The sequence below is a fragment of the Pediculus humanus genome, genomic scaffold (assembly GCF_000006295.1).
Source record: "Pediculus humanus corporis 1103172107512 genomic scaffold, whole genome shotgun sequence".
Taxonomy (NCBI): domain Eukaryota; kingdom Metazoa; phylum Arthropoda; class Insecta; order Psocodea; family Pediculidae; genus Pediculus; species Pediculus humanus.
Genome location: NW_002987128.1, coordinates 168875 through 192604, shown reverse-complemented (window position 1 = coordinate 192604; position 23730 = coordinate 168875). Strand labels below are relative to the sequence as shown.

General features: G+C 25.0%; 4 protein-coding genes across 4 annotated transcripts in view; 2 read left to right on the top strand and 2 right to left on the bottom strand.

Annotated features, from left to right (window-relative positions):
- Phum_PHUM164710 (uncharacterized protein) overlaps positions 1–8677 on the bottom strand; it is a gene marked incomplete at both ends in the record, with an annotated part of 9173 nt that extends 496 nt beyond the window's left edge. Inside the window, 10 exons of the mRNA XM_002424912.1 lie at positions 73–147; positions 250–410; positions 2059–2166; positions 3874–4085; positions 4832–4872; positions 4896–4962; positions 5876–6833; positions 7063–7173; positions 7508–8083; positions 8194–8677. Coding sequence (XP_002424957.1) covers positions 73–147; positions 250–410; positions 2059–2166; positions 3874–4085; positions 4832–4872; positions 4896–4962; positions 5876–6833; positions 7063–7173; positions 7508–8083; positions 8194–8677 — 2793 coding nt within the window. The remainder of the gene's footprint in view (positions 1–72; positions 148–249; positions 411–2058; positions 2167–3873; positions 4086–4831; positions 4873–4895; positions 4963–5875; positions 6834–7062; positions 7174–7507; positions 8084–8193) is intronic.
- Positions 8678–9379: 702 nt separating this feature from the next.
- Phum_PHUM164700 (RNA polymerase-associated protein RTF1, putative) lies at positions 9380–12878 on the top strand (the record flags this gene model as incomplete). Its single annotated transcript, XM_002424911.1, has 9 exons — positions 9380–9451; positions 9792–10246; positions 10328–10542; positions 10700–10871; positions 11091–11363; positions 11719–12009; positions 12123–12405; positions 12528–12684; positions 12772–12878. The coding sequence occupies 9 exons, from the start codon at positions 9380–9382 to the stop codon at positions 12876–12878; spliced, it is 2025 nt and encodes a 674-aa protein (XP_002424956.1).
- Positions 12879–14784: 1906 nt separating this feature from the next.
- Positions 14785–20059, top strand: Phum_PHUM164690 (uncharacterized protein; the record flags this gene model as incomplete). Its single annotated transcript, XM_002424910.1, has 5 exons — positions 14785–14799; positions 14968–15091; positions 18586–18704; positions 19724–19855; positions 19991–20059. 5 exons carry the CDS (start codon positions 14785–14787, stop codon positions 20057–20059), a joined length of 459 nt encoding a protein of 152 aa, XP_002424955.1.
- A 1313-nt stretch (positions 20060–21372) lies between these two features.
- Positions 21373–23388, bottom strand: Phum_PHUM164680 (F-box/LRR-repeat protein, putative; the record flags this gene model as incomplete). The annotated part of the gene is made up of 5 exons (XM_002424909.1): positions 21373–21900; positions 21993–22254; positions 22333–22476; positions 22556–22726; positions 22856–23388. 5 exons carry the CDS (start codon positions 23386–23388, stop codon positions 21373–21375), a joined length of 1638 nt encoding a protein of 545 aa, XP_002424954.1.
- Positions 23389–23730: the final 342 nt, after the last annotated feature.

Below are 23730 nucleotides of genomic sequence, written 5' to 3'. Positions count from 1 at the left end.
TAATTCCTGTTGAATTTTAGATTCGCTTTGAGGATCGATACATTTCGCCAATTCCGAACGTAATGCATCAACATACAATTGTTCCTTTTCCAACATTAAACGAAAAGTATGAACTCTTTGAGATTCCAATTGACGCAATTTATCCACCTGATAAAAACAAATAAAAAAAAAATTTTTAATCAGTCTTCGTTTACCATCACGTTACTACTATTCGATACAGAATATTATATATATAATTGTTGAACTCACATCTACAGGTTGAGGTCCAGTGATCCTGTCGGAAGCTCTCATAGCAGACGAATGTGAATGAAGAGGTCTCAAATGAAATGACGAAGTTGCGGTAACGATACTACCTCTAGGCAGAAGATTTCTACAGTTTTGACGAACGGTAAGTTCGACAACCGAAGAAGCTGACAAAACATTTTGTTATTTAATAAATTATTTTTTAATGTTCTCAATGTACAATTATTCTAACATAGAAAGTGCAAATGAGATTTTCTTATGAGTTAATCAAAAATCAATTTTTGTAACGAATGAAAAAACGCAATTTTATAAAATTATTTCGAATATTTACTAATAATAAAAAAACCGATTTAAAAAAAAACAACTAACAAACAACTAATACATGACAATAATTGTGATTGTACTCTTTTACAATGTTTATTAAAAACAGGATTAACGACAAAAAAAAATTTTTTTTTGTTTAAATAAAAAAAAATTTAAAAAAAAGGTTTCAAGGTTTGTCAAACCCACGTTATGCTAATTCAAATCGGATTAGAAATCACCAATTAAGACTCGAAAATAATCATTTTCAAAAAAAAAAAAAAAACATTTTACTAATAAATAAAATTATTTAAAAATAATAACAATGATAAAAAATAACGTGATAAAATAATTAAAAAATATTAAGTGTGCAATAAAAATATCCGAGAGATTTCCTAGTCGTGATTTAGGTCGATAAATCTTTAAAACGTTTCTCAAAAAAAAAATTTTCCACCACAGAGTTACATTTTTAATAACTTTTGTATTATTAAAGTTTTTTAAAAAAATTAAATTAAAAATAAAATTTTAAGCCTTTTTTTTTTATTAATATTTATTACGTAAATATGCTGTTTCTGTTTTTATTATTAAAATTATTATTGATGACTACGCAATCATTAAATTTCCAATGGTTTTCTCTCTCTCTCTCTCTCTCTCTCTCTCTCTCTCTCAATGTCTCGCGATGATTTAAAATAAAACGATTTGGCGCCAATTGAATGATCCTAATCACAGAGCAACAACAACAACAAAAGATATTTCTTTTTATTTATAAAGTTAAACTTCTTCATCAAAAAAAAAAAAAAATATTTCGTAAGCATAATTAAAAAAATTTCAAAACTTTTAGCTAATCATTTGATGCACGATTTGAACTTAATGCACGGTAACAGTTTGAGAAAAAGGTTTTTACAAATAAGCATGAATATTATTATTATTATTATTATTCCTTTCCTTTTCCGGAATTGAAATATTAATAATAATAACGCCACTTGAAAAGTGGTGCAAGGATGCTGATTTGAAATGAAAACGTTTTTTTGTATTGAATAAGTGTATTACGGCGTGAAAAAAAAAAAAAAAAATCCCCCTCTCATTCATTCACTATACAATAATTATTTTACGATACGATTCATAAAAAGTAATTGGATTTCCTTTAAATTCCAACAATATGTATATTAATATATGATATTTTTTAGTATAAAATTCAATCAATCAGAATGAATTATTAAGATAAGATAGATAATTTTCATAATGTAGATATAAATACTCGATACTAATAATTATAATTATTAGTTTATTACAACTCGTAACTGCATGATGAAAAAAATTTTATAATTTTTTATAAAACTACTCTTAGGTACGAATATCAAACGTTGATTGTATACGTATTAGTTAGTACCTTTTTTTTTTTTTTTTTTTTCTAATCAAGTCTAAAGAAGATTTATTTATGTAAGATGTTTGTTATCATAATTATTACTTGTTTCACGATTATTTAAAATACTTTTACTATATAAAGTAGTTTACCTTTTATTAGACTAACAACTTGTAGGTGTGTGGATTGTGTTACATTTACCCCGTTTACTTTGATTATCATATCACCACAGTGTAATCCAGCCTTTTCAGCCGCTCCACCTTAAAAATAAAATAAAAAAAAAATTTTTTTTAAAAATAATTTTCTTACGCTTAAAATTATTTGTAAAAAGGTTACCAGTGGACACTTTTGTTTTTTGAACTCCCTCCCTCCCTCCCTCCCTCCTCTCCCCTTTTGCCAGGAAAATAAACATAAAATTTTTTTATTTGTTTAAAACTAATTAAATTGAAGGTCTCAAGTATTAAAGTTCTTGTTTGATAACTAAAGTCTTCGCAAAAATTTTAAGTAAACATTAAAGTCTTTGTTAAAAATTTTGCTATTAAAAAAACTCAAATTCAAATGTAATGTGAAAGGAAATTATAATAATACTAATAATAATTTACTTGAAAGGCTCATGTAATATTAAAATAAATTATATATATATACGTATATTGACATTTGAAAAAATAAAAAATAAAAATTTTAATTTTAAATTTATAAAGAATGTTTAAAAGAATTAGCCGCCATTTTTAAAATTCTATCAAATGGTAAAAAGTTCCCTCAATGACAATCATTGGTTTTAATTCAATAAATTAAAATGACCACTGATGATTGAAAATTGTTAAAGGGTCCGTCAGATAGATAAATTACGAAAACCATCTTCTAATTTTTGATTTAACTTTTCTTTAAATTGCAACAAGTATAATGAATCTACGAAAATTTTTAATAAAAAAAAAACTAAAAATATTAAATAAAACTAAATTAAACCTTTTTTTTTTTAAATTAATACCTTTAAAACCTTGAAGAAATATGTTTTAAAAATACGATTAAACATATAAAATGAATTCGAATTAAATAATTTTCGGTAATTAATTCCTGTATTCAATTTAAAAAACAATAATTCATTCCTAACTACACAGAACTACACAAATACCTAATATTCTGTTAAATAAAAGTTTCCACTAAATTTCTTAATAAAAAAAAAAAATTACCGAATAACAAAGCAAATTCATTTTTCAATAAACTGATTTAAATTAAATTTCACTTTATATAATTTTAACAATAAAAAAATCCGTGTAAGAAAGAAAACAGGTGCTTAAAGCGGATATACGTTCGTAATTTATCTCAAAGGTGTGATTCAAACAGAATGAGATAAAAAGAATAATGAACTCATTATTGCAAATCACACTCTTTACATTTAACTATTTTGAATACACATTCTTTTCTTTTGAGTTTTTAATCATTTAAAAAAAAAAAATAATAATAATAATAATAATAAAAGAAAGAAAAAGGAAATTTATAAATAACACATTGACACAATAAACCATAAACAAATTAATTTACAACAACTTCCAGCACACTGCACTAAATAAATAAATAATAATAAATATTTCTCATTATTGTAAAATAAATTTATTTATTTATTTACAGTCAAAAAAATTTTAATTTAATTAATTTAATTTGGAGCAATTAAAAACTATTAACTTTATCAATACACATTTATAGTTAGTTTTGTTTTTTTTTTTTTTTTTTTTTTTTTTTTTTCATATTTAAGAACATATTTAAGCTAAAAAACCTGTATTGACATTGATTGCCCTTTAAAATTAATAATTTATAACAAAAATTTTTATCAGTTTTGCTTGATATGCAAACATTCTTTTAAAAATAAAACTCTGAAAAACACACACACACACACATCAATATCGCTTTATAATTTTAATCTATTTTAATTTTGATAATTGAAAAAAGAATAGAAATTGATTAAATACCTTCTTTAACAGACTGAACATATACTGGATTATCCCCAGAAACATTCATGCCATAACCGTTTTCATCCTTATGAACCACCACTACAACTGTATGAAAATTGGAAGTTGGACTAATCGGTAAAGAACCATCTAACGAAGTGCTGGTGGACATGGGGCGCATGGAAGATCGCCTAAATGAGGATCCATTTGTTATTCCTCCTCCAATTTGACTTCTACAATTAACAATTTTTTTTAAAATTTATTAATAAAATATTTAAAAAAAAGGACTTGAAAAAATAAATATAACTGTTATGCAATTGTTGAACACAATTAAACATTAAATAATATAAACTTCAAATTTTCAAAAGGGTGTGTTGTAGGTGTGGTAAAAATATTTTTTTATTGTTTTTTACCAGCATTCAAGTGTAAAAAGAAACACCTTAGCTATAAAATTTTAACCCTGCTTATTTGCTACCCAAACTTATCACAGAATATAAACTAAAGTATTGATTAATTAATTGATGCAAAAAAGAAATTTTTATATAAAAAAATTAATATACACCGAATTGTAATGAAATATAACACAAGTTGTTTTGGATAATGAAACTTAAAATAAAAATGCTAATATACAAAAGGGGAGTAATCAATTCAGGAAGTTTTTTCTTTTCTTTTCTTTTTAATTCAATTGAACAGTGAAATATATTTTGTAAACAAATTTTATATTTTGCAAGATTTATCTTTATTATTGTAAAATACATATTGTTATTTTATAAAAATAAAAATTTATTTCATCATTGTATGCAATAAATTAATTAAAATAATCTAATAATATAATTGGTGAAAGAAATATTTAAAAAAATACAGGTGATAAGTGAGCCTGAGAAAACCATAATGGAGGTGACATCATAGAATGACAGCATCCAAAATGAGCCTAAAAGGATTTATTGCATTCTATTATTATCATGATATAAAAACTTACTTCTCTGCCAATCCCGGAGGCATATTATCCATAATGATTAACTTTTAAACGAGTAAAACATTACAATTTTTAATTTTTTCATAGAAGCAACTTTTGGTACAGCAGGTAGGGCACAATAGAATATCCCAATCCTACGCGATAAGTAAATAAAACTATTATCATAGCAGGGAAAACAAAACTATACGCGTTAATTAATCTAATAAATACTCTTAAAACTTTTTTATACACCATACACTTTTACTAATTAAAAAAAGGCACTAAATGCGACAAAAGAATTATTCACTTTAATAACAACAACCAACAAGTGTCCGCCATATTGATACTAAGTAATTGAGTGTTTAATTCTCCTACATTAATAAATTAGTCCCAAAATAAAATAAAAAATAATATTTACATAAATTTTAGTTTTTAATTTAACAACATGAAAAATAATTTTTATTTAAATTTAAATGTGAAAAATTTACAAAAGTGCAGTGCTAAATTATTGTGAAACAGAAGAATGCGCGTATGAATACTATGTTTCTCACAAAGTAGAATTTTATAAATTCCATTCCGTAAACCGTGTAATCACCCAAAAAAAATTTTTAAATTTCCCGCGCGAGGAAGTATCAGCATCCTATTAAAATTATATTCAATTATCATGGTTTAATAAAAAAAAAAAAAAACTTGTTTCATAAAATTTTATTTAAATAAAAATATATTTTTAATTAAATACAAAATAAAAAATCATTATTTAAATTGAAAGAAAAATAAAAACCACAAATAGATATTCGACTAGATTTATTTAAACATAATTATTTCTTATTTTTAATTTAAATATAAGAAAAAAACAAAATAAAATAAAATGTTCACTCTATAATCATTTTAATAATAAAAATACATAACATTTGTGAAAAAAAAAAAAAAATAAACACACTGTGTTATAAAAACATTAATTCTAAATTAAATATTAAAATTAAAATAAATAAAAATTGACTTGTTGCTGAAATATTTCCACTTGAAAAAAAAGGATAAAAAAAATCTTTGGGTAACTTTATTTCCAACCCAACTGGATCAGCAAACATGTCTTTAGGTGGTTCGGATACATCAATAAAATTAACTGAACTCGACAATTTAAAATACTGATAATGACTAGCATTTTCGCAATTTAAAGTTGAGCAAAAATAAACGAAATCCCCATGTTTTCCTAATTGAAAAGAAACTCCTAAAATTTTAGCCTGGGGATAAATGACTGATCCGACATTTGAGTAAGCAACGTTAATTAACAAACTTGAAATAATATTATTGCAAGTTAACATATTAAAACCGACTTTAAAATCTATGTGACTTGTTGTAATTTGAGATAAGTCTATTAAAATCTGAACCCAATCTTCGATATTTTGTATTCTTGAATTGCCAAATGTACCCACAAATCTATTGAAAAAATTGCTCGCCGTTGCATTTTTCAATTCGTTTCCAATGAGCAATTCGAAAATGCGATTTTGTAAATCTTTACAACTCTCTTTGCTACTAAAATTTTTTTTTTGCAACGGTAATAAGCATGAGTATACGGCATTTTCTTTAAAGTTCACAGGGATTTTCTTTTCCGAAGAACAAAGTCCTCTCACTGATCCTAATACATTTAACCAATTATCTGATTTTAAACTTAATTTTATGATTTCTTTTTGTTTTTCAGCGTCATCGACTACGACAATTTTTCTTCCGGACAAAACCGGTTTTCCAGTCATGTATCCTGGACTTCCGCTTCTTTCAAAAATATTATCGGTAGATGATATCCATTGAAACTTTACTTCGGAATGTATAAGATTAACATGTAATGAAGAAGACACATCTCTCGGCCAAAGGAAAACTTCAACCTTTTTAATTCCTTCAGTCCCATTATGCCAAAACACATATTTTATTGTAGACACTGCATCGATGCAACTTAAATTCAATTTCTGAATTTCTTTATCAGGAATTTTAAAACAATTATTGGGTTTTTTACAAATGTATATGAGTAACCCTATGCATTCATCATTCAAACATACCTGAAACAAAGAATTCAATATAATTATTACTTTTTTTAAATTATAAAAGTAAATAAAATTTGACAAGAAAAAAATCAAAAATTTTCAATATTTAAACACATACTTTTTTCAAATTGTTTTTTTCCAAACCGCTAATTAAATATGGGTTAGAAATTATTTTTATGTTTTTTAAATATTTCAATAAATTGTCATTGAAATTTTTACCACATTCAAATTCATGAAAATTTTGGAAAGAGCATTCAGATGTTGCATCAATTAAGTACCTAATGTTAATTTTTGATGTGCAAGTTGATCCAATACCTTTTCCAAGAATTTCTGAAAAACAATTACTATGATAATCAATTTAATCACAAGGTTGTAAGTAAATTAAAAATAAAATAATAATTACCAAATGGCATCAAGTTTCTGTTTTGTAAAGTCCAAATTAATGATCCAACTTTATATTTTTTTTTTTCAACAGTAGAATTTAATGTTTTTTTTTCATTGAAAAAATAAATGTCTTTTGGTAATTTTTTGTTAAAATCTTTAATAGATTTTATTATTGTCGTATTTTGAAAATCCTGATTAAATTTTATATTATTTTTTAATATACACAGCAAAGAATTTTCAGTTTTAATTGTTTGCAATTTTGTATTATTTGTAAAAAAACTTGTTTTCTTAAAGCATTTTAATAGATTATTATCAAGATGATTTTCATTCAAACATTTTGTGAAAATGCCCCAATGCTTATCGGAACAGTCAGGATCACAGCAACAATTTATGTCACATTGATTAGCATAAATATCACAAAAGCAAATATCTTCATTTTGAATAACTTTAAAAAATGAAAAATCAGTACTGGAAGAACTATTATAAAAGGGATTTTGAGAATTATTATACACATCTTGAAACATTGTAGTTTCAGTGTTGCTAAATGACATGCTTAATTCAGTATCATTTACATAATAATCAATTTCTAATTTTGATGCATTGTTTTTTTCCGCACCATTTTCTGTTGGCACTTGAAATTCTGGAAGGTGATCAAAACTTTGAGTTGAATTTAAAAAATTTTCCTTACTTTTTGAAATAATTACAGATTCATTTAAATTTTTTCCTGACTCTGAAAATTTTAATTCATTATCATAACTTTCATTATAATTAAAGTTATCTCCAAAACAAGTTTCATTTTGACAGAGTGAAGAATTCAAAAACATGAAAGACAGTGATTCATTTGTTTCACTGTTTACTTCAAAAAAACTTTTCAATAAAAAAATCAACCAAATTGTATGCATTTTAATATAAATGATTGAAATTAAAATTCTATTCCATATTTATGAAAATTTCTTAAAATGATACCAATTTCAATGTAAACTTTTCCCATTGATTCAGTCTGTAATTTATTACGATCAACTCCACTGTAAATAGTGTCAGGTTTTTTAAGTTGCAAACCACCCCCTAAAAAGAATCGCTTAATTTCTTCACTTAAGGAACCAGTAGGTCTCCATGTAACACATGTTAAATGATGAGTTCCTGGTGAAGTTGGTAAGTGTAAAAACCCATATCCAAACAATTCATTTCTTCCAAATTGATCTTGATGATACACTTCGATATGAAATTTTGGCCAACCTTGAACTCCTTTAGTAGCCAAATGGATGTCAATAGGATGGCACCAATAAGTTTTTTCATCAAATTCAGGTGTATCAAGTTGTGTTTGTCCCTCCAAAAGTCCAGATATTACTTTCCAACTTGGACCGAAATGGGTACTCCACTTGCAATATAAAGACTTTTGGGGAAAATCACTGGCTCCAATTATTTGACCAATAATATGACATTCAGCCATCTAAGAGGTTTTACTGACGAAATCATCTAAAAAAAATTATTTTAAAATTATTTAATCTCTATAAATTTAAAACTAATTAGTAACAATAATCATAATATTACTATTTTGTAATATAATATAAATATTTCAATGAAAATAATGTAAGTTTAATATTTTTGGTAAAATAACGTTTATTTAAATAAAATAAAACATTTTTATTTACATTTAAAAGTCAAAAAATCGACCAGTTCTTTTGCAACCCCAGCGTTCGCCATTTATAAACAACATGACCGTGTCATTAGATTGTCAACCGAAAAAAAAATTATGCAATAAATAAAAAAAATATATCCAGCACAAAAAAATTTATTCTGAAATTTATATAACAAAATTTATTTATTACTTTAAACTAAACTTTTACAAAATAAGTGAATATAATTATTTAATTTTTTATTTTATATTATTACACTTGAATTAAGTATATTTTTCGAATAACTATTTCGAAAATTATTCACCTGAATTTTACAAATAGTCAATAAAACTTACTGAGATTGAACCTTAATTATTTAATTTCGATTGACTAAACAATTTAAAATTGTACAATTAAAAAAAAAAAAAAATTTACTTTAATCATAAATAAAAAGGCGGGATTCCTTCCATTAAAGATTGAAAAATTTATAGAAGGCGGTGTGGCTAAAAATTGCAAATGTTGTAAACATATCTAGGATGGTGAAAAGAAAATCTCAAGCTCTTATTGAGTCTTCGGATGGAGAAGATTCTGCTTCTGATTTAGAATCTGTAAGTAAAGACATAGAATTGTATTTTATAATTTCGATTCAAAAAAATGCGTTTGATTTTCATTCGTGAAGGTAAGTTCGGGAAGCCGTACAACCAAGCCTTCAAATTCAGCACGTTATGCCATGCTATATATTTATTAATCTAGAAAGAATTGCATTTTTTGAAACCGTATTTGTTACCCAAAATTTAAATTTTATGCCATGTATTCAATAACCATTAAAAAAATAAATTATGATAATTACATTAATATGATCTGTCACTTCATTCTTGTAAATTTTTATTATTAGTAATGTGATTGTTATCTAGTAAATTAAATGTGTGGTTTTTTTAATTTTTTTAGGGTCTGCTATCATTAGCCAAAAAGAAGAAAAATAAAAGTAGTGGAAATGAGTCAGATGAAGGTCAAAAGAAAAAACCAACATTTACTTCTGATTCTGAGGCTTCAGATACTGAATGGGGTAACAAAGACAAAACGAGAAAAAATAAAAGCTCCAAGCCATCTAAAAGATCAGGAAAAAGAACAATGACAAGGTCTTCATCAGAAAGTGCAAGTGAAGAACCAAGAATGAAAAAAGAAGAAAAAAAATCATCTGAATTAGAGGAAGGTGAAGTCTCAGACTCTGATGAAGACAGTGCTTCTGATTCAAGTGATAGTCAAGAAGAATTCAATGATGGATATGATGATCAATTGATGGGTGATGAAGAAGATAGAAAGAGGCTTGCTCAAATGACTGAAGTTGAAAGAGAAAAAGAAATTTACAAAAGGATTGAGCAAAGAGAAGTTATGAAAACTAGGTAATTATAAAGCTAATTATAAAGCTAATTGAAATTTTTACTTATAGTCCATTAATTATTATTTTCTATTAATTTTTCAAGGTTTGAAATAGAAAAAAAACTTAGAATGGCCAAAAAGCAAGAGATGAAAAAAAAACATGGTAAAGACAAAAAGTATGATTCAACTTATAAAATGGATCATAAAGAAAGAAGTAAAGAGCGAAAAAAAACAGTTGAAGAAAATAGAGGAAAAGTTGATAAAAAAGCTCATGCAATGAATTTGTTAAAAGCTCGAAGAGAAGAGAAAAAAGAAAGAGGTTTGTTCCAATGAAATAAAATTATACTAAAAAAAACTTTTTTTATTTTTTTCGTTACTTCATTTCATTTTTTTTTTTTTTCAAATTTTAGAAGAGAAAGAAAAGCAAAGAATAGAAGATGAGAAAAGGAAGGAAGATCAAGATAAAGATCTTGAAGATGAAAATGATGTTGAAGAGAAGACTGGTAATAAAACAAAACTCAAAGCATCTGATATTTACTCCGATGACAGTGGTTCAGATTCAGAAAAGTCTGAGAAAAAACCAGCTGCAAGAACTCGAAGTAGTAGTAGCAGTTCAAGAAGTAGCACTGATTCTGATTCTGATAGAAGGTAAATTATTTGTTTAAAATTTTAACAATTAAAATGCATGTAAAAAATAAAAATTTTTAATATTTAGGTTCTAGCATACATAATAATTTATATAGCTAAATAAAATACAATATTAATTAATAACATATTATTAATTATTATTATAATTATTAATAATTTGTTTCTTAGTGTAAAACACAAATTAATAATAGATTTTAAAAATAATTTTTTCATTTTCAGATCAGTTTCTAGTTCAAAACAAAAAAAAATAGAATTTGTTAACAAGAGAGAAGATTTGAACAAAATAAGGTTGTCCAGACACAAAATGGAAAAATTCGTTCACCTGCCATTTTTCAGTAGAGTTGTCACTGGATGCTTTGTGCGTATTGGTATAGGAAATAATAATGGAAGTGGGAAGCCCGTCTATCGAGTCGCCGAAGTCAGCGGGGTGTGCGAAACTGGAAAAGTCTATCAACTAGGTTCAACGCGGACGAATGTAGGATTAAGATTAAGGTTAGTTACTTATCTTTATTAGTCATCCTTATAAACCTAACAACTCCTAAGATCTCTAAAGGTGCCGAAAGAACTGCTTTCAACCTGCACTAATGGAAAATTCGAAATTAAAATTTAGCAGTGATGGTGTAACCTGGATGACCTTTGAATAATTCTTCACTTGTCTTTGGAATCAGAACTTTGAAAAATCTCATTCCTCTTCACGAGATTAATATATTGTTTCGAGCGTAAAATGTTCCCCGATCGGGTCAATTTTTAACTTGTGTATAAGGAAAGGTAAATATAGTTGGAGAATAGTTTTCAAAAGCAGATACTTTCATCTCTAGATTCGAATTTGGTTTTTTTTTGTTTACAGACACGGGGCCCAAGAACGCGTCTTCAGGTTAGAGTTCGTAAGCAATCAAGAATTCACGGAAAGTGAATTCATGAAGTGGAAAGAAACTTGCGCTCTTCAAGGTATATCCCTTCCGACCTTTGACGACTTGGAGAAAAAGCTAAAAGACATCAAAGAGGCACTCATCTACGAGTTCAAAGAAGAAGATATAGAAAAAATGGTGAAAGAAAAAGAACGTTTCAAATCAAGTCCCTACAACTACGCCATGAAGAAAACCTTTTTATTGAAAGAAAAGGATATGGCTGCTGCTAAGTGAGTATATACACTAAATGACAGAATTTACTGCAGAAGTTTATTGTAATTTTAAATTTTTTAAATATTTAAGTTTATTAATAATTATAAATTGTTTTTTTAAATTTGTCTAGTGGAGACGAAGAAAAAGTGGCTGAGATAAAACAAAAAATAGCCGAACTTGAAGAGAGAGCAGAAGAATTAGACAAAATGCGAACATCCACAATATCTAGTATTAGTTACATTAATGATAGGAATAGGAAGAAAAATGTTGAGCAAGCGGAAAAAGCTATCATGGAAGAACTTAAAGCGAATAAAGGGAAAAAGGTTGATGATCCTTTTACAAGGCGAAGTACAAAACCTCGAATGGTTTTTAAAGCCCAAGACCAAATGGATGGGATGAGCGCTGCAAGCAGGGTAAACTGCTTCACATAATTTTTTCCCTGAAATGTTTTTAGTAATAATTTCCTACTAAATATTTTTTTTTTTTTTTTTTTTATTAATTTTTTTAGGCTGAAGCTTTGGAAAGGCAAGCCCAGAGTGATCTGGATGCTATGTCAGCCATGATGGCGACACCATCGATTAGCAGTCTTAAAGAACCTGAAAAGAAAAAAGAAATAAAAACTGGAAACACGGAAGATCTTTTTTCTGCGCATAATTTTGACATTACAATTGATTTGGACGTTCCCATTCCTAGTAAGTCTTATTTTATATATCAGTTATTGTCATTACTACAGAAAAAAATCATAAAAATTAATTTTTGCCATTTTTTTTTTTTTTTAGGTAACCCAATCGACGTATCCGCTAAACCAGTAAATTTCGTTAGAGATTCCGGTCCTAAAAGGTCTTTAAATTTAGAAGATTATAAGAAAAAACGTGGACTTATTTAAATCTTTTTTTCTATATAATATAGTATAGCATCAACAATTAAACCAAAATATATTTTCATCCCTCTAGAAAAACGATTCGCTTTCACAAACTTAAATCTAATTTGTGTAATTATATATTAAATTTTTCTGCATTGATTGATTGATTGATTGATTGTGAAACATTGCGATTCTATTAAATAGGATATTAAATTGTTGGAAACTTAGGTTTTTAATTACTTTTTTTTTTTTTTTACAAAAATAAGTTTTTCATTTTGTACATTGTTTTTAATTTTTGATCAATCACATTCAAATATTTGTATAAATTTTCACAACTAGTTACTTAATTTCATTAATTGAATTTCTTTAATTATTTAACAATGCTTTTTAATTTTTACAAAAAATAATGAACAATAAATCAGATAATGTAAATATGATTAAAAATTGTATATTTAGACGCGCAAGCTTCACTTTTATGATTTAAAAGTTTTTTTCCTTGGTTTTTTTTTTTTTTTTTTTAATTTAAATGCCATAACGGTTTTTGACTAAATGTATATCAGCTTGAAAACATTTAGAAAATTTTATGAATAATAACAATCTGTATTTCCTTAATTATGATAATTTTTCATAAATAAAATTTTAAAAAGTATTTTTGGTTTGGTTTTTTTTCTTTACACCCTTATAAAAATTACCCCTTTTCTTTTTTAATTATCGTAATTAGTTAGTCGTAAGTGAATCATAATACTCAATTCAGTGAACATTCGGTCATTGCCTTATTTGGTAATACTAGGACGTCCATTATTCTGATTGGTTGATATTTATGAGGTATAAGAATTATCCCATCATGTCTTTATTTACTGTTTCTAAATTTAAGGAATGTATTTTAAAAGATTGGCTTTAGTTTAAACGGTTTAAACAAGCCTGATATTCCTGTTAAATAAAAAATAGAATACCAAATTCCGAAAACTCCATAAAAGGCGACCTCATAACAAAGAAAATTGTAATACAATTGTGTATCGATAATGTAGTACCTTTATAATTTATATTAATATTATTAGTAGTGCATTTATTTTGAATTTAAAAAATTTTTAATTTAAAAATAAAAATTTCTGCGAAAAAAATTAGTCATTACTCAATGACCTTTTTAGTTAATTATTGACTAAAAACCTTACGTGACGTATGAATACATTAAAATGAATACATAGAGTAAATAACTTTAGTTGGCAGTGAATCACTGCCAGTGAACTCCCTTTCATTTTCTGTGGTTGCAAAAGAGCTCGTACGTTGAATTGTACTAGATATTTAATTTATTTGATTCTGTATTTTCATTATGGTAAGTTCTTTAAAATTTTTCTTTTTAAATTTAATTATTATTTTACGATGATTTTGTTACAAGAGGATTATTATTTTTACTAAAATTAAAGTAATTTCTTGTGCGATGCAGCCTAATTTGCCGGTTCCGCCATTTTCTGTCGAGTCCACAATGCTTGATCCACATAGAATTTACTAATTATCCCCTTGTCAATTCTTGTATCTCTAATTTCCTTTTTTTTTTTAATTTTAATTTTTTTTTTTTTTTTTGGTAATAGTTTATTATTTACGTTTATAATTTCTTACGATTAAAAAATTATTTACTAGCCATTATTAAAAAATATTTAGGAAAAATTAAAATTAACTTTTATTAAATTTTAAAGCACTTTTAAATACAAATTGAAATGCATTCATCCAGTTTTACTTCATTTTTCTCTTAACTATTAAGTTGAATTAATTTAGAATTTAAAAAAATTATCAACATTATAAAATTTTTTTTTTTTTTAATTTTTGAAGCCTTATTTCCAAATTATTATAAAATTTAGTATTTTAAACAAGGTTTCCATCTCTTTTTTTTTAATTTTGGAATTACTAATATTAGGAAAAACCATTCTTAAATATGTTATCAACCACAGTATAAGAATTTTTCTTTTCGCCTCATTATTTTAGTTTTTTTCATCTCTTACCCCTGAAGGTGAAACCCATATTGTGACACATCTAAATTTGCACTTAGCACAATTTAAAAAAATTACTCAAAGTGATTGTAATGATTGTATTAATAACTTTTACTTTTAATTTTTAGGCATCTGGTGTTACAGTTTCTGACATTTGTAAAACAACATATGAAGAGATAAAAAAGGATAAAAAATATCGTTATGTTGTTTTCTTTATTCGAGATGAAAAACAAATTGATGTAGAAGTTATAGGTAAGTTTTTTTTTTTTAAAATAATGTATTTCTTTAACATTAATACTTTCTAACCCTTTTTAAATAATTTTAGTCATTAAATTTCTTACTTGTGACTAATTAATAAATTTTATTCTTGTGGTACTATTTTTTGGATTGATAACTCCAATCAAAACAGATTATTTTATAATTTGCTTTTAATTTTTGGTCGTTTTAACTGAAAATAAAAAAATTTCCAAAGACATGTATGAGCACACAATATATTTTAACTCAATTAAATCATTTTCTATAGAAAAATTTTAATGTTAAGCATATTACACAGTTAAAAAAAAAAAAAAAAGTTCAAATATTTTATGAGGTGAACCAATAATAATAATAATTTTAAACTGTGTAAATCTATCAATTTGAAAATTTTTTTTGTGTGTGTTACTGTAAAACTATTAGTAAGAGATCATTAAGAAAAATTTTAAAAACATCTATTTATATATTTTAAAAAAACGGGGTTTGAGATGTCAGAATTCTATAAATAAAATAAAATATATTTAATGACAAAAATAATGACTGAAATATTTATTTTTATTTTTTTTTTTTTAAATTTTTTTCTTTTTTATTCATTGATCTAATGATCTTTGCATGTGTGTGTGAAAGTATATAGGTTTTAAATTTTATAATTTTCACATTAAATAAAAGCAACATATTTTACTCATATTTATTGAAAAGAAATTTGTTTAACCTGATTCAATAATTATATTTTTAAATCTATAAAATTATTAGCCCGATCATTGATTTTTAATTGTACAATTTTTTTTTTTTTATAAAATGGCAATAAAAAAATATAAAGAGTTTGTAGGGGAAAACCACTAAATGTGACCAAAAAAAAAAAAAAATTTTTTTTTTTCAAATTTGTCAATATGTTGCAATAATAAAAAAAATAAAAAATAAAATAAAAGAAAAGGCTTATGAGTCATTATTATTGTTGTTGTACATTAATTCCGTAAAGTTTTTCATAAAAATACAGACAGACACTGTAAACAACCTCGTAATGTTTTATCTAGGCTGCTTACAACAGTCCTTGACATAAAGCCTTTAAATGGCTTTACGGATGTTGTTTCAAATCAAATGGTTATTTTACCTAGTAAATTGATTAAGAAAAAACTTTTTTCTTTTTTTTTTTTTTTTTTTGTTAGGATAATATCCTTTTTTAAATATTAAATTCAAAATTTTATAATTTTCCCCTTAAATCAGTGATGATGAAATCGATTAAAAATATCAACACCGCGATGACACAATAATAATAATAATAATATTAATAATTTTTTTTTTTATTAGTTATTAGTTACAACAAGTAAATGAGTTTCTAATGGTTTTAAATAGTATATTTCCGTTTGTTTTCGTGTTTTTTTTTTTTTTTTTTTTTTTAATGTTTTGGGTGAATTTTTCATAACATTGTGCAACTATTAAAAAAAAAAAAAAAATCGGTTCTTAAAATTAGATTTTCTTGTGAGTGAATGACTTTTATAAGGATCAGATTGTTTAATTGGGTCAATAACCCCATGAAAGACGAACACTTGGGCAAGGCAAAGGACTACTATATACATTATTTACTTAATTTTTTTCAAAAAAAAAAAAAAAAAAAAATATGACTTGTATCAAATGTGTAAAATTGTACTTGAAACTTGTTTTCACAACGTAAATTCCTTTAAGAAAATTTTTAATAATAATGGTTTTTGTTTTTTAAATAAAAAAATAAAAAAGGGGGGGGGGGAGGAATCCTTCAAACGTTTAGATCTCGCACAAAATCAAATGCTTTATAATTTTACTTTTTAAAAAAATTTAATAAAATTAATTAAAATTGGTTCGATGATTTCGTTATTATAACCGTGAAAAGAAAAGGAAAAAAAAAAAAAATTTCTTATTTAATATACAGAGGAAGGTAAATTAGTTAAAAAATAAAGTATTGGCATTGCTATTGAAAATGATTAGAATTACTCATGTTTTTTTTTTTTTTTTTTGCTGTGTGATGACTAAGGCAAAAAAATGATAGATGTAATGAAACCTGTTTTCCTGAAACGTCAATAAAAAGAAAATGGTTGTTGTTGGTATTCAGTTATCTTCGTGATATAACTTGTAACTCTAAAAAAAAAAAAAATTATTGAGAAACTCTTTAGACGTTGCACCATTGTGCGAAACGTTTAAATAATTATTAATTTTTTTTTTTTAAATTTATATATTATATTTTTCTATCAAATATTAATTTTAAATACTAAAAAAATTTTATTACAATTTTTACATTGGGTTCGAATCGCAAATTGCAAAATTGCAATTTTTGCAATTTTTTTTTTTTTTTTTAAAACACACTTTTTATTATGGTTTGTTTAAACAATACCTTTTTATATAGGACATGAATACCTTTTTTTTTTTTTTTTTTTTTTTAGCCCGTAAACAAAAAAAAATATTTTAAAAGTATCGAACGAAAATTTTTTATACAAACCAATAACGTCACTCATTGAAATATCAAATTTTTTTTTTGTTTTGTCAGATTTTTTAAAAAAAAAGAAAAGTTTAAGTTTTAAGTTAGATTCTATCGAAAATTTAAAAAAAAAAATATTTTCTTGGCTTATTCTCAAGAGAATAAAAAAAAAAAAAAAAAAAAAAAAAAAGTCGCAAGTTATTTTTTTTTATTTTAAAATTCTTTAACAACTTGTTTTTTCTTTTTGAAACGGGGAGGGAAGGGAAGGGGGTAGAGAATTTTAAATTTTAAGTATAATCAATATAACGTTTTCAACATGATCTAAATCGTCAATTTATAAAACAATAAGACTTGGATTCTATAAAATTAAATGTATATTAAAAAAATTAATAATAATTACGTTAATATTTTTTTTCCAACTACGTAATTGTGTTTTGCCTTGATTCATAAATACAAGTTAATTTAAAATGTATAAATAAAAAAAATATATATATTATAAACGAATAAATGTATATGTGTGCGCGAAATAATGATAATGGAATAATACATGATTTTTTGATGCAAAATAATAAAATTATGTCGATAATAAATAAATGGGCTCGAATAAGTTTTTCTTTTTTTTTTTTCCACACAAATTTTTCTAAAGTTTTATTTTGTGAAGTAAACTTATTTATAAATTTTTTAGGCACTCTGTTAATCACAGTTTTTTTTTTTGTTTAAAAAAAAGAAAAGAACACATTAAAACTGATTATTTGCGGCTTTTAACTTATTTCGATATAATAAATTGTTTTCCTATCTGTTTTATTTTTTTTTTTCGAAACGATTTTTTGTACGCTTTGTTACATCTAAGTTTGTTTGTTTTGTTTTTAATACAATAATTAACCACGATGTTGTTGTTAACATTATGTTTTTGATTCACGCCCCCCCCCCTGATTTTACTTTTAATAAATTAATATTATTGAAACGTTGTGTGTGTGTGGGTATAACCTTATAATTATATCATTAAACTCAAATTTAATGTATTTTTTTTAATTTTTCTTTATAGGCGATAGAAATGCCGCATATGATCAATTTTTAGAAGATTTGCAAAAGGGTGGTACCGGTGAATGCCGTTATGGACTTTTCGACTTTGAATACACTCACCAATGCCAAGGAACTTCAGAAGTAAGTAATAAAAATTTTATTTAGACAAATATTTGGGAAAAGGAGATTTAAAAACAAAACAAAACCAATGGGGGAAAGATATTAAAGGGAAAAAAAGCTAGAGAGAGAGAGAGAGTGTTTTAAAATTTAAACCTCATTACATGTTTATTAAATAGTTTTTCAAGGTTAATTAAAAGTTTTGTTGTTGTCTCGAAAGGGCACCACGTTTACATACATACTTATCCGTACAAAAAAATTATTTACCATCGAAGGAAATTGTTATTTATTTATTTCTCTCCCCTCTCCCCGCGAGATTGAAAATTATTAATAAAAAAAAAATGATGCTGTGCGGAGTAAAAGAAAAAAAAAAAAATTTTAAATGATGGTTTTTTATTATATATATATATATTTGTCGCCAAAAGCAAAGACGTAAGCCAGTCAGTGTGTTAAGTGCTTCTTTTTTTTTTTTTTTTTTTTTTTTCCCCGTTCTATTTTTGTGTGATTCCCAATGAGTGAGACAGCACATGTGTGTGTGTGTGCGTGCGTGTGTGTGTAGTCGGTAGGCGGCGTTTTTTTTTTTTTTTTTTTTTTTTTTTTTTTATTTTTTCGTCTAGCCCTCTATCAAAGAGCGGTTAGAGCCCTACAGAGCTTTTTCATAACACGACGTATATTAAATTTCATGCGTCATTGTCAGCTTACCCAATGATAAAACGAGAATTTTTTTTTCCTATAACTACTTATATGTTGTTAAATCTTGTTTAAAAAAAATGAAACAACATCATAATTATAAACTCAGGATTTTTTTTTTTTTTTTTGTAATCATGTAAATTAAATAATGATAGTAATATTAAAGAAAAAGGAAAAGAAAGGATAAAATGAAATAGTGTTTATTAGATATTTTTTTTTTTAAAAAGAATTTTATTAAAAATTTATTTATTTATTTATAATAATAATTATTTTTCATAACGATAAAAATATATAAACATTAAAATTAATTTTTTTTTTTTGTAATATTTTTTTTGTATTTTTTTTTTTTACAGGCGTCAAAGAAGCAAAAGTTATTTTTGATTTCCTGGTGCCCTGACACTGCCAAAGTTAAAAAGAAGATGTTGTACTCTTCATCTTTCGACGCCCTGAAAAAATCATTAATTGGGGTCCAAAAATATATTCAGGTAAGCGTTGATGAATGTTGATGACATTCCGTCGTTAATAATAATAAATAATCATTTGTAAAATCCATCATCGTCATCATCAATGTTTAAGACATTAGGTTTTATATTATTAATAATATTAATTTTTTTCTGCAGGCTACGGATCTGTCTGAAGCATCTCAGGAAGCTGTGGAAGAAAAACTTCGTGCCACAGACCGGCAGTAATAATAAAAATAATATGAAAAATATCAACGATTGATATTCCTGGGGCCGGAAGACTGGCTTTTTTTTTTTTTTTTTCTTTTTTTTTCTTTTTATTATTATTATTATTAATTATTATTATTATTATTATGTATTTTAAGGCTTAAGCAGCAATAGTTACTTAAAACTGTATTTTAGGATGGTTATTTTATCAATCAAGCTTTCCATGACTCGATTATAAAAAAAAATAAAAATAAAAATAAAAAAACAATCGTTGATATTATTATTATTAATTAATTAATTAATTAAATGAATGAAAATAATTTTAATCAAAACTTGAATAACTCACACATGAATTTGTCATCAAATAATAATAATAATAATATGAATTCTATTAATGTCACACAGTATTATTTTTATTGTAATTGATATTATCGGATTATTTAAAATAAAAACAAGCAAAACAGTTATTTGAAAACAAAAAAATAAAACAATAAGTTTATTAATAAAAATAAAAATGTGATGAAATTTAAAATAAAATAAAAATAATAATAATAATAATAATACTAAAGTTTAATTTCAACGATTGAATTTGAGTCGGGATTTTTGTTTTTTTTTTTTTTTTTTTTTTTTTTTTTTTTTTCTATATATATTTGAATTATTTTATTCATTAATATTTCTTTTTATATATTTCTGCTTAAGTTTTTTTTTATTTTATTCTATTTTGTTTCCCCTACCAAAAAAAAAAAAAAAAAAATGTATTTGTTTACTTAAATTAAAAGCGCACATTTAATAAAAAAAAATTCAACAAACAAAAAATAATTTCCCATGTAATTCATGTCAGGTTTATGGTATTTTTCTTTATTATTTTCGATGGTATAATTAAATTGTAACAATTGGTGATTGCTCCTTCATTTTTTCCATGTGAACTGTGTAGTAGTAAATGAAGGTAAAAAAAAAAAATTTTTTTTCTTTTTTTTTTTTTTCTGTGACAATTTAAAAAAATATTTTTTATCGGCATAATAATTATTCTGAAGGCCCCTCCCCCCTTTCCTCCTCCTGCTCCTCCTCGTCCCTCCCCCTCCCCCGCCCCTTTACTCTCATTTTTATTTTACAAAAAAAAAAAAAAAATTCTAACCTGAAATTTTTTCAGTCGGTGATTGATTGGTATGATTGATTGTAATTGTATTTTGTCTTTATTTAAATGAATACATTAACGGTCTTTAAAAAAAAAAAAAAAAAAATTAATAATAATAATAATAATAAGTTTTATTTTACATTATTGTACAAATTAAAAATTTCCTTCAATTTCATAAATAAATAATCAATTAGAAAAATTAATCACTAAAAATTTTTTCGTTTTTATGATATTCGGAATAACTAATGACAACGATCAAATCAGGTAGACATTTTTGTAAATGAAGTATTGATTTTAGCGGTACGTCACAACCAATGACAATTTCTTTCAAATTTTTAACATATTGAGGCAGTAATTCTAAATTATCCGAATCCACATTCGTATGAGCCAAATTTAAAAACGTTAATTTTGAACATTTGGATAAGTAGGAAACGTCGTTTTTTTGAATCGATTTACAATTTTTCAATGACAAACTTTTTAGATTTAATAGTTTATAAGTTATGGCTCTCAATCCAACTTCACCAATGTTCCAACACCCGTTTAAATCCAAGTGCTCGATATTTTGCATGCTGTCGCTTGAGAAAACAAATGAAAAATCTTCAGCTTTTAAATTGATACCCCTCGTTATTTTAAGTTTTTTTAATTTTGTTAAGGCGGGAAATAAACGAAACGTGTCACTGCTTAAAAGTAAACAATTTTCCAAAACCAAATGTTGAAGCAATGAGCACTTTATAATGGCCTAAAATATTATAAATAAAAATGGCGTCAGGTAAGTTTTTAAAAAAATTGTAACTTGTAAAATTTCGGGTATATTTTCACCTGATACGATATATTTCTCAGTTGGTGCATATCTATCTTTAAAGTAGATAAAGTTGGCTGTAAATGAGATGCGATGAAGACCATTTCATTGTCTTTCAAACTATTTCCAAAACTACTTTCAGTGTAAGTATTCAATAGTCTTAAATCTTCTAAAGTTCTACAGTTTATAGATAGAGTTATTACATCTTGACTTCTTAAAAATTTATTCCCAGATAAATTAAGACATTTAAGATTTGTTAAGCGGCCCAATTCTAGGTAAAACCTAAAATTAAGGTACTGCAAAAGTTATAAACAATAAGGTAGTAAATACATTTTTTTAAATTATGTAATTATTATGTACCGCTCCGATTGAAAAGGCATGTTTTTAATATCTAAAACTTCAAGTTTTGTACAACAGGATACAATGTGAAGAATCATACGACCAAAATCAAAACTGCCAACATTACAATTTCTAACTTTTAATTCTTTTATATCATGATTGCACCTACAAAGGTATAATGAAATATTTAATATTTTTTTTTTAAATTACTGAATAATTTTTTTAAAGTAAAGTCACATCATACCGACTTAATTCTTGCAATATATCAATAACATTAGGCACAGAAATTAGGTGGAGACGTTCTAATGATGGGTATCTTTTTAAAAGATCAATTATAACAGTAGATGGTACTTTATCTCCTGAAAATTCTAAGCTTGTCCAAAAAATTGGATCTCGAATAATGTAGTACCAAAATCTAAGAAAATTATCAATTGGTATTAACTAAATAGCGATAATTTTAATAAGTACAGTTTACTTTATTTTATTTTGACGGCTATTTGAAGGCTTGCATAAAGAATTCATAAATATATATTTTTTTTCTTACTTGCAAACTCTAGGAAGAAGAGTGATTTGTTCTTTAAATGTTAACCAAAAAAATATTTTTTGTAAAATGCTTTCTGGCAAATCATTAATCCCTATAATGGTTTCAGTAGGTTTGTCATATTCGACTACAACAGATTCTTCTGATGGATCTCTGCTGGATAATGAATGTTTTCCCCTGTTTAAAATTGCTTCAACTTTACTAACAATTGATGAATATTTTTTTTTTCTTCGAAATTTCATTTTTTTCAAAGGTTTATATGATTTTACTTCAATATCGGAAATCCTTCTCAATTCCATAGGACCTGACGATTTAGTATTAAACTTTTCAATTTTAAAAATTTCTTTTTCCATTGTAGGGTCATCATTAATAATTTCAGGTTGATAATAAGTTATTTGTTCAAAGTTTAAATTAGGGACCATTATAGACACTGTTGAAGCTTGATTACTTTCCTTTTTTAAATCCATATATTGAATTTTATGAGTTTTATTATAAGATGATGGGTGGGACTTGAAGCTTATTTCTACACCCTTCATTTTCTCAAAAGGGATTGTTCAAATCTACAAAATCATTGTAAGTAAATATTTAAGACAAAAAATAAAACTTAAATTTCTACAATATCTTAGCAAAGTTTTTTCTTAAAAATAAAATTACTTAAAAAAATTATTTTTTGTAAAAAAAGAAGATTATTTTCAATTTTTTTGAAAAAGAATAATATGTATTATTACATTTTAGACGTACGTTAGTAGAAAACTATAAATAAAATTTAAATTTATATAAAAAATATAAACAAAAAGTATTTATTCAATTGGAAAATCATATTTAAAATGATGTAATATCTTCCTACGTATACCTAATTAAAATTAATATTTTGTTCA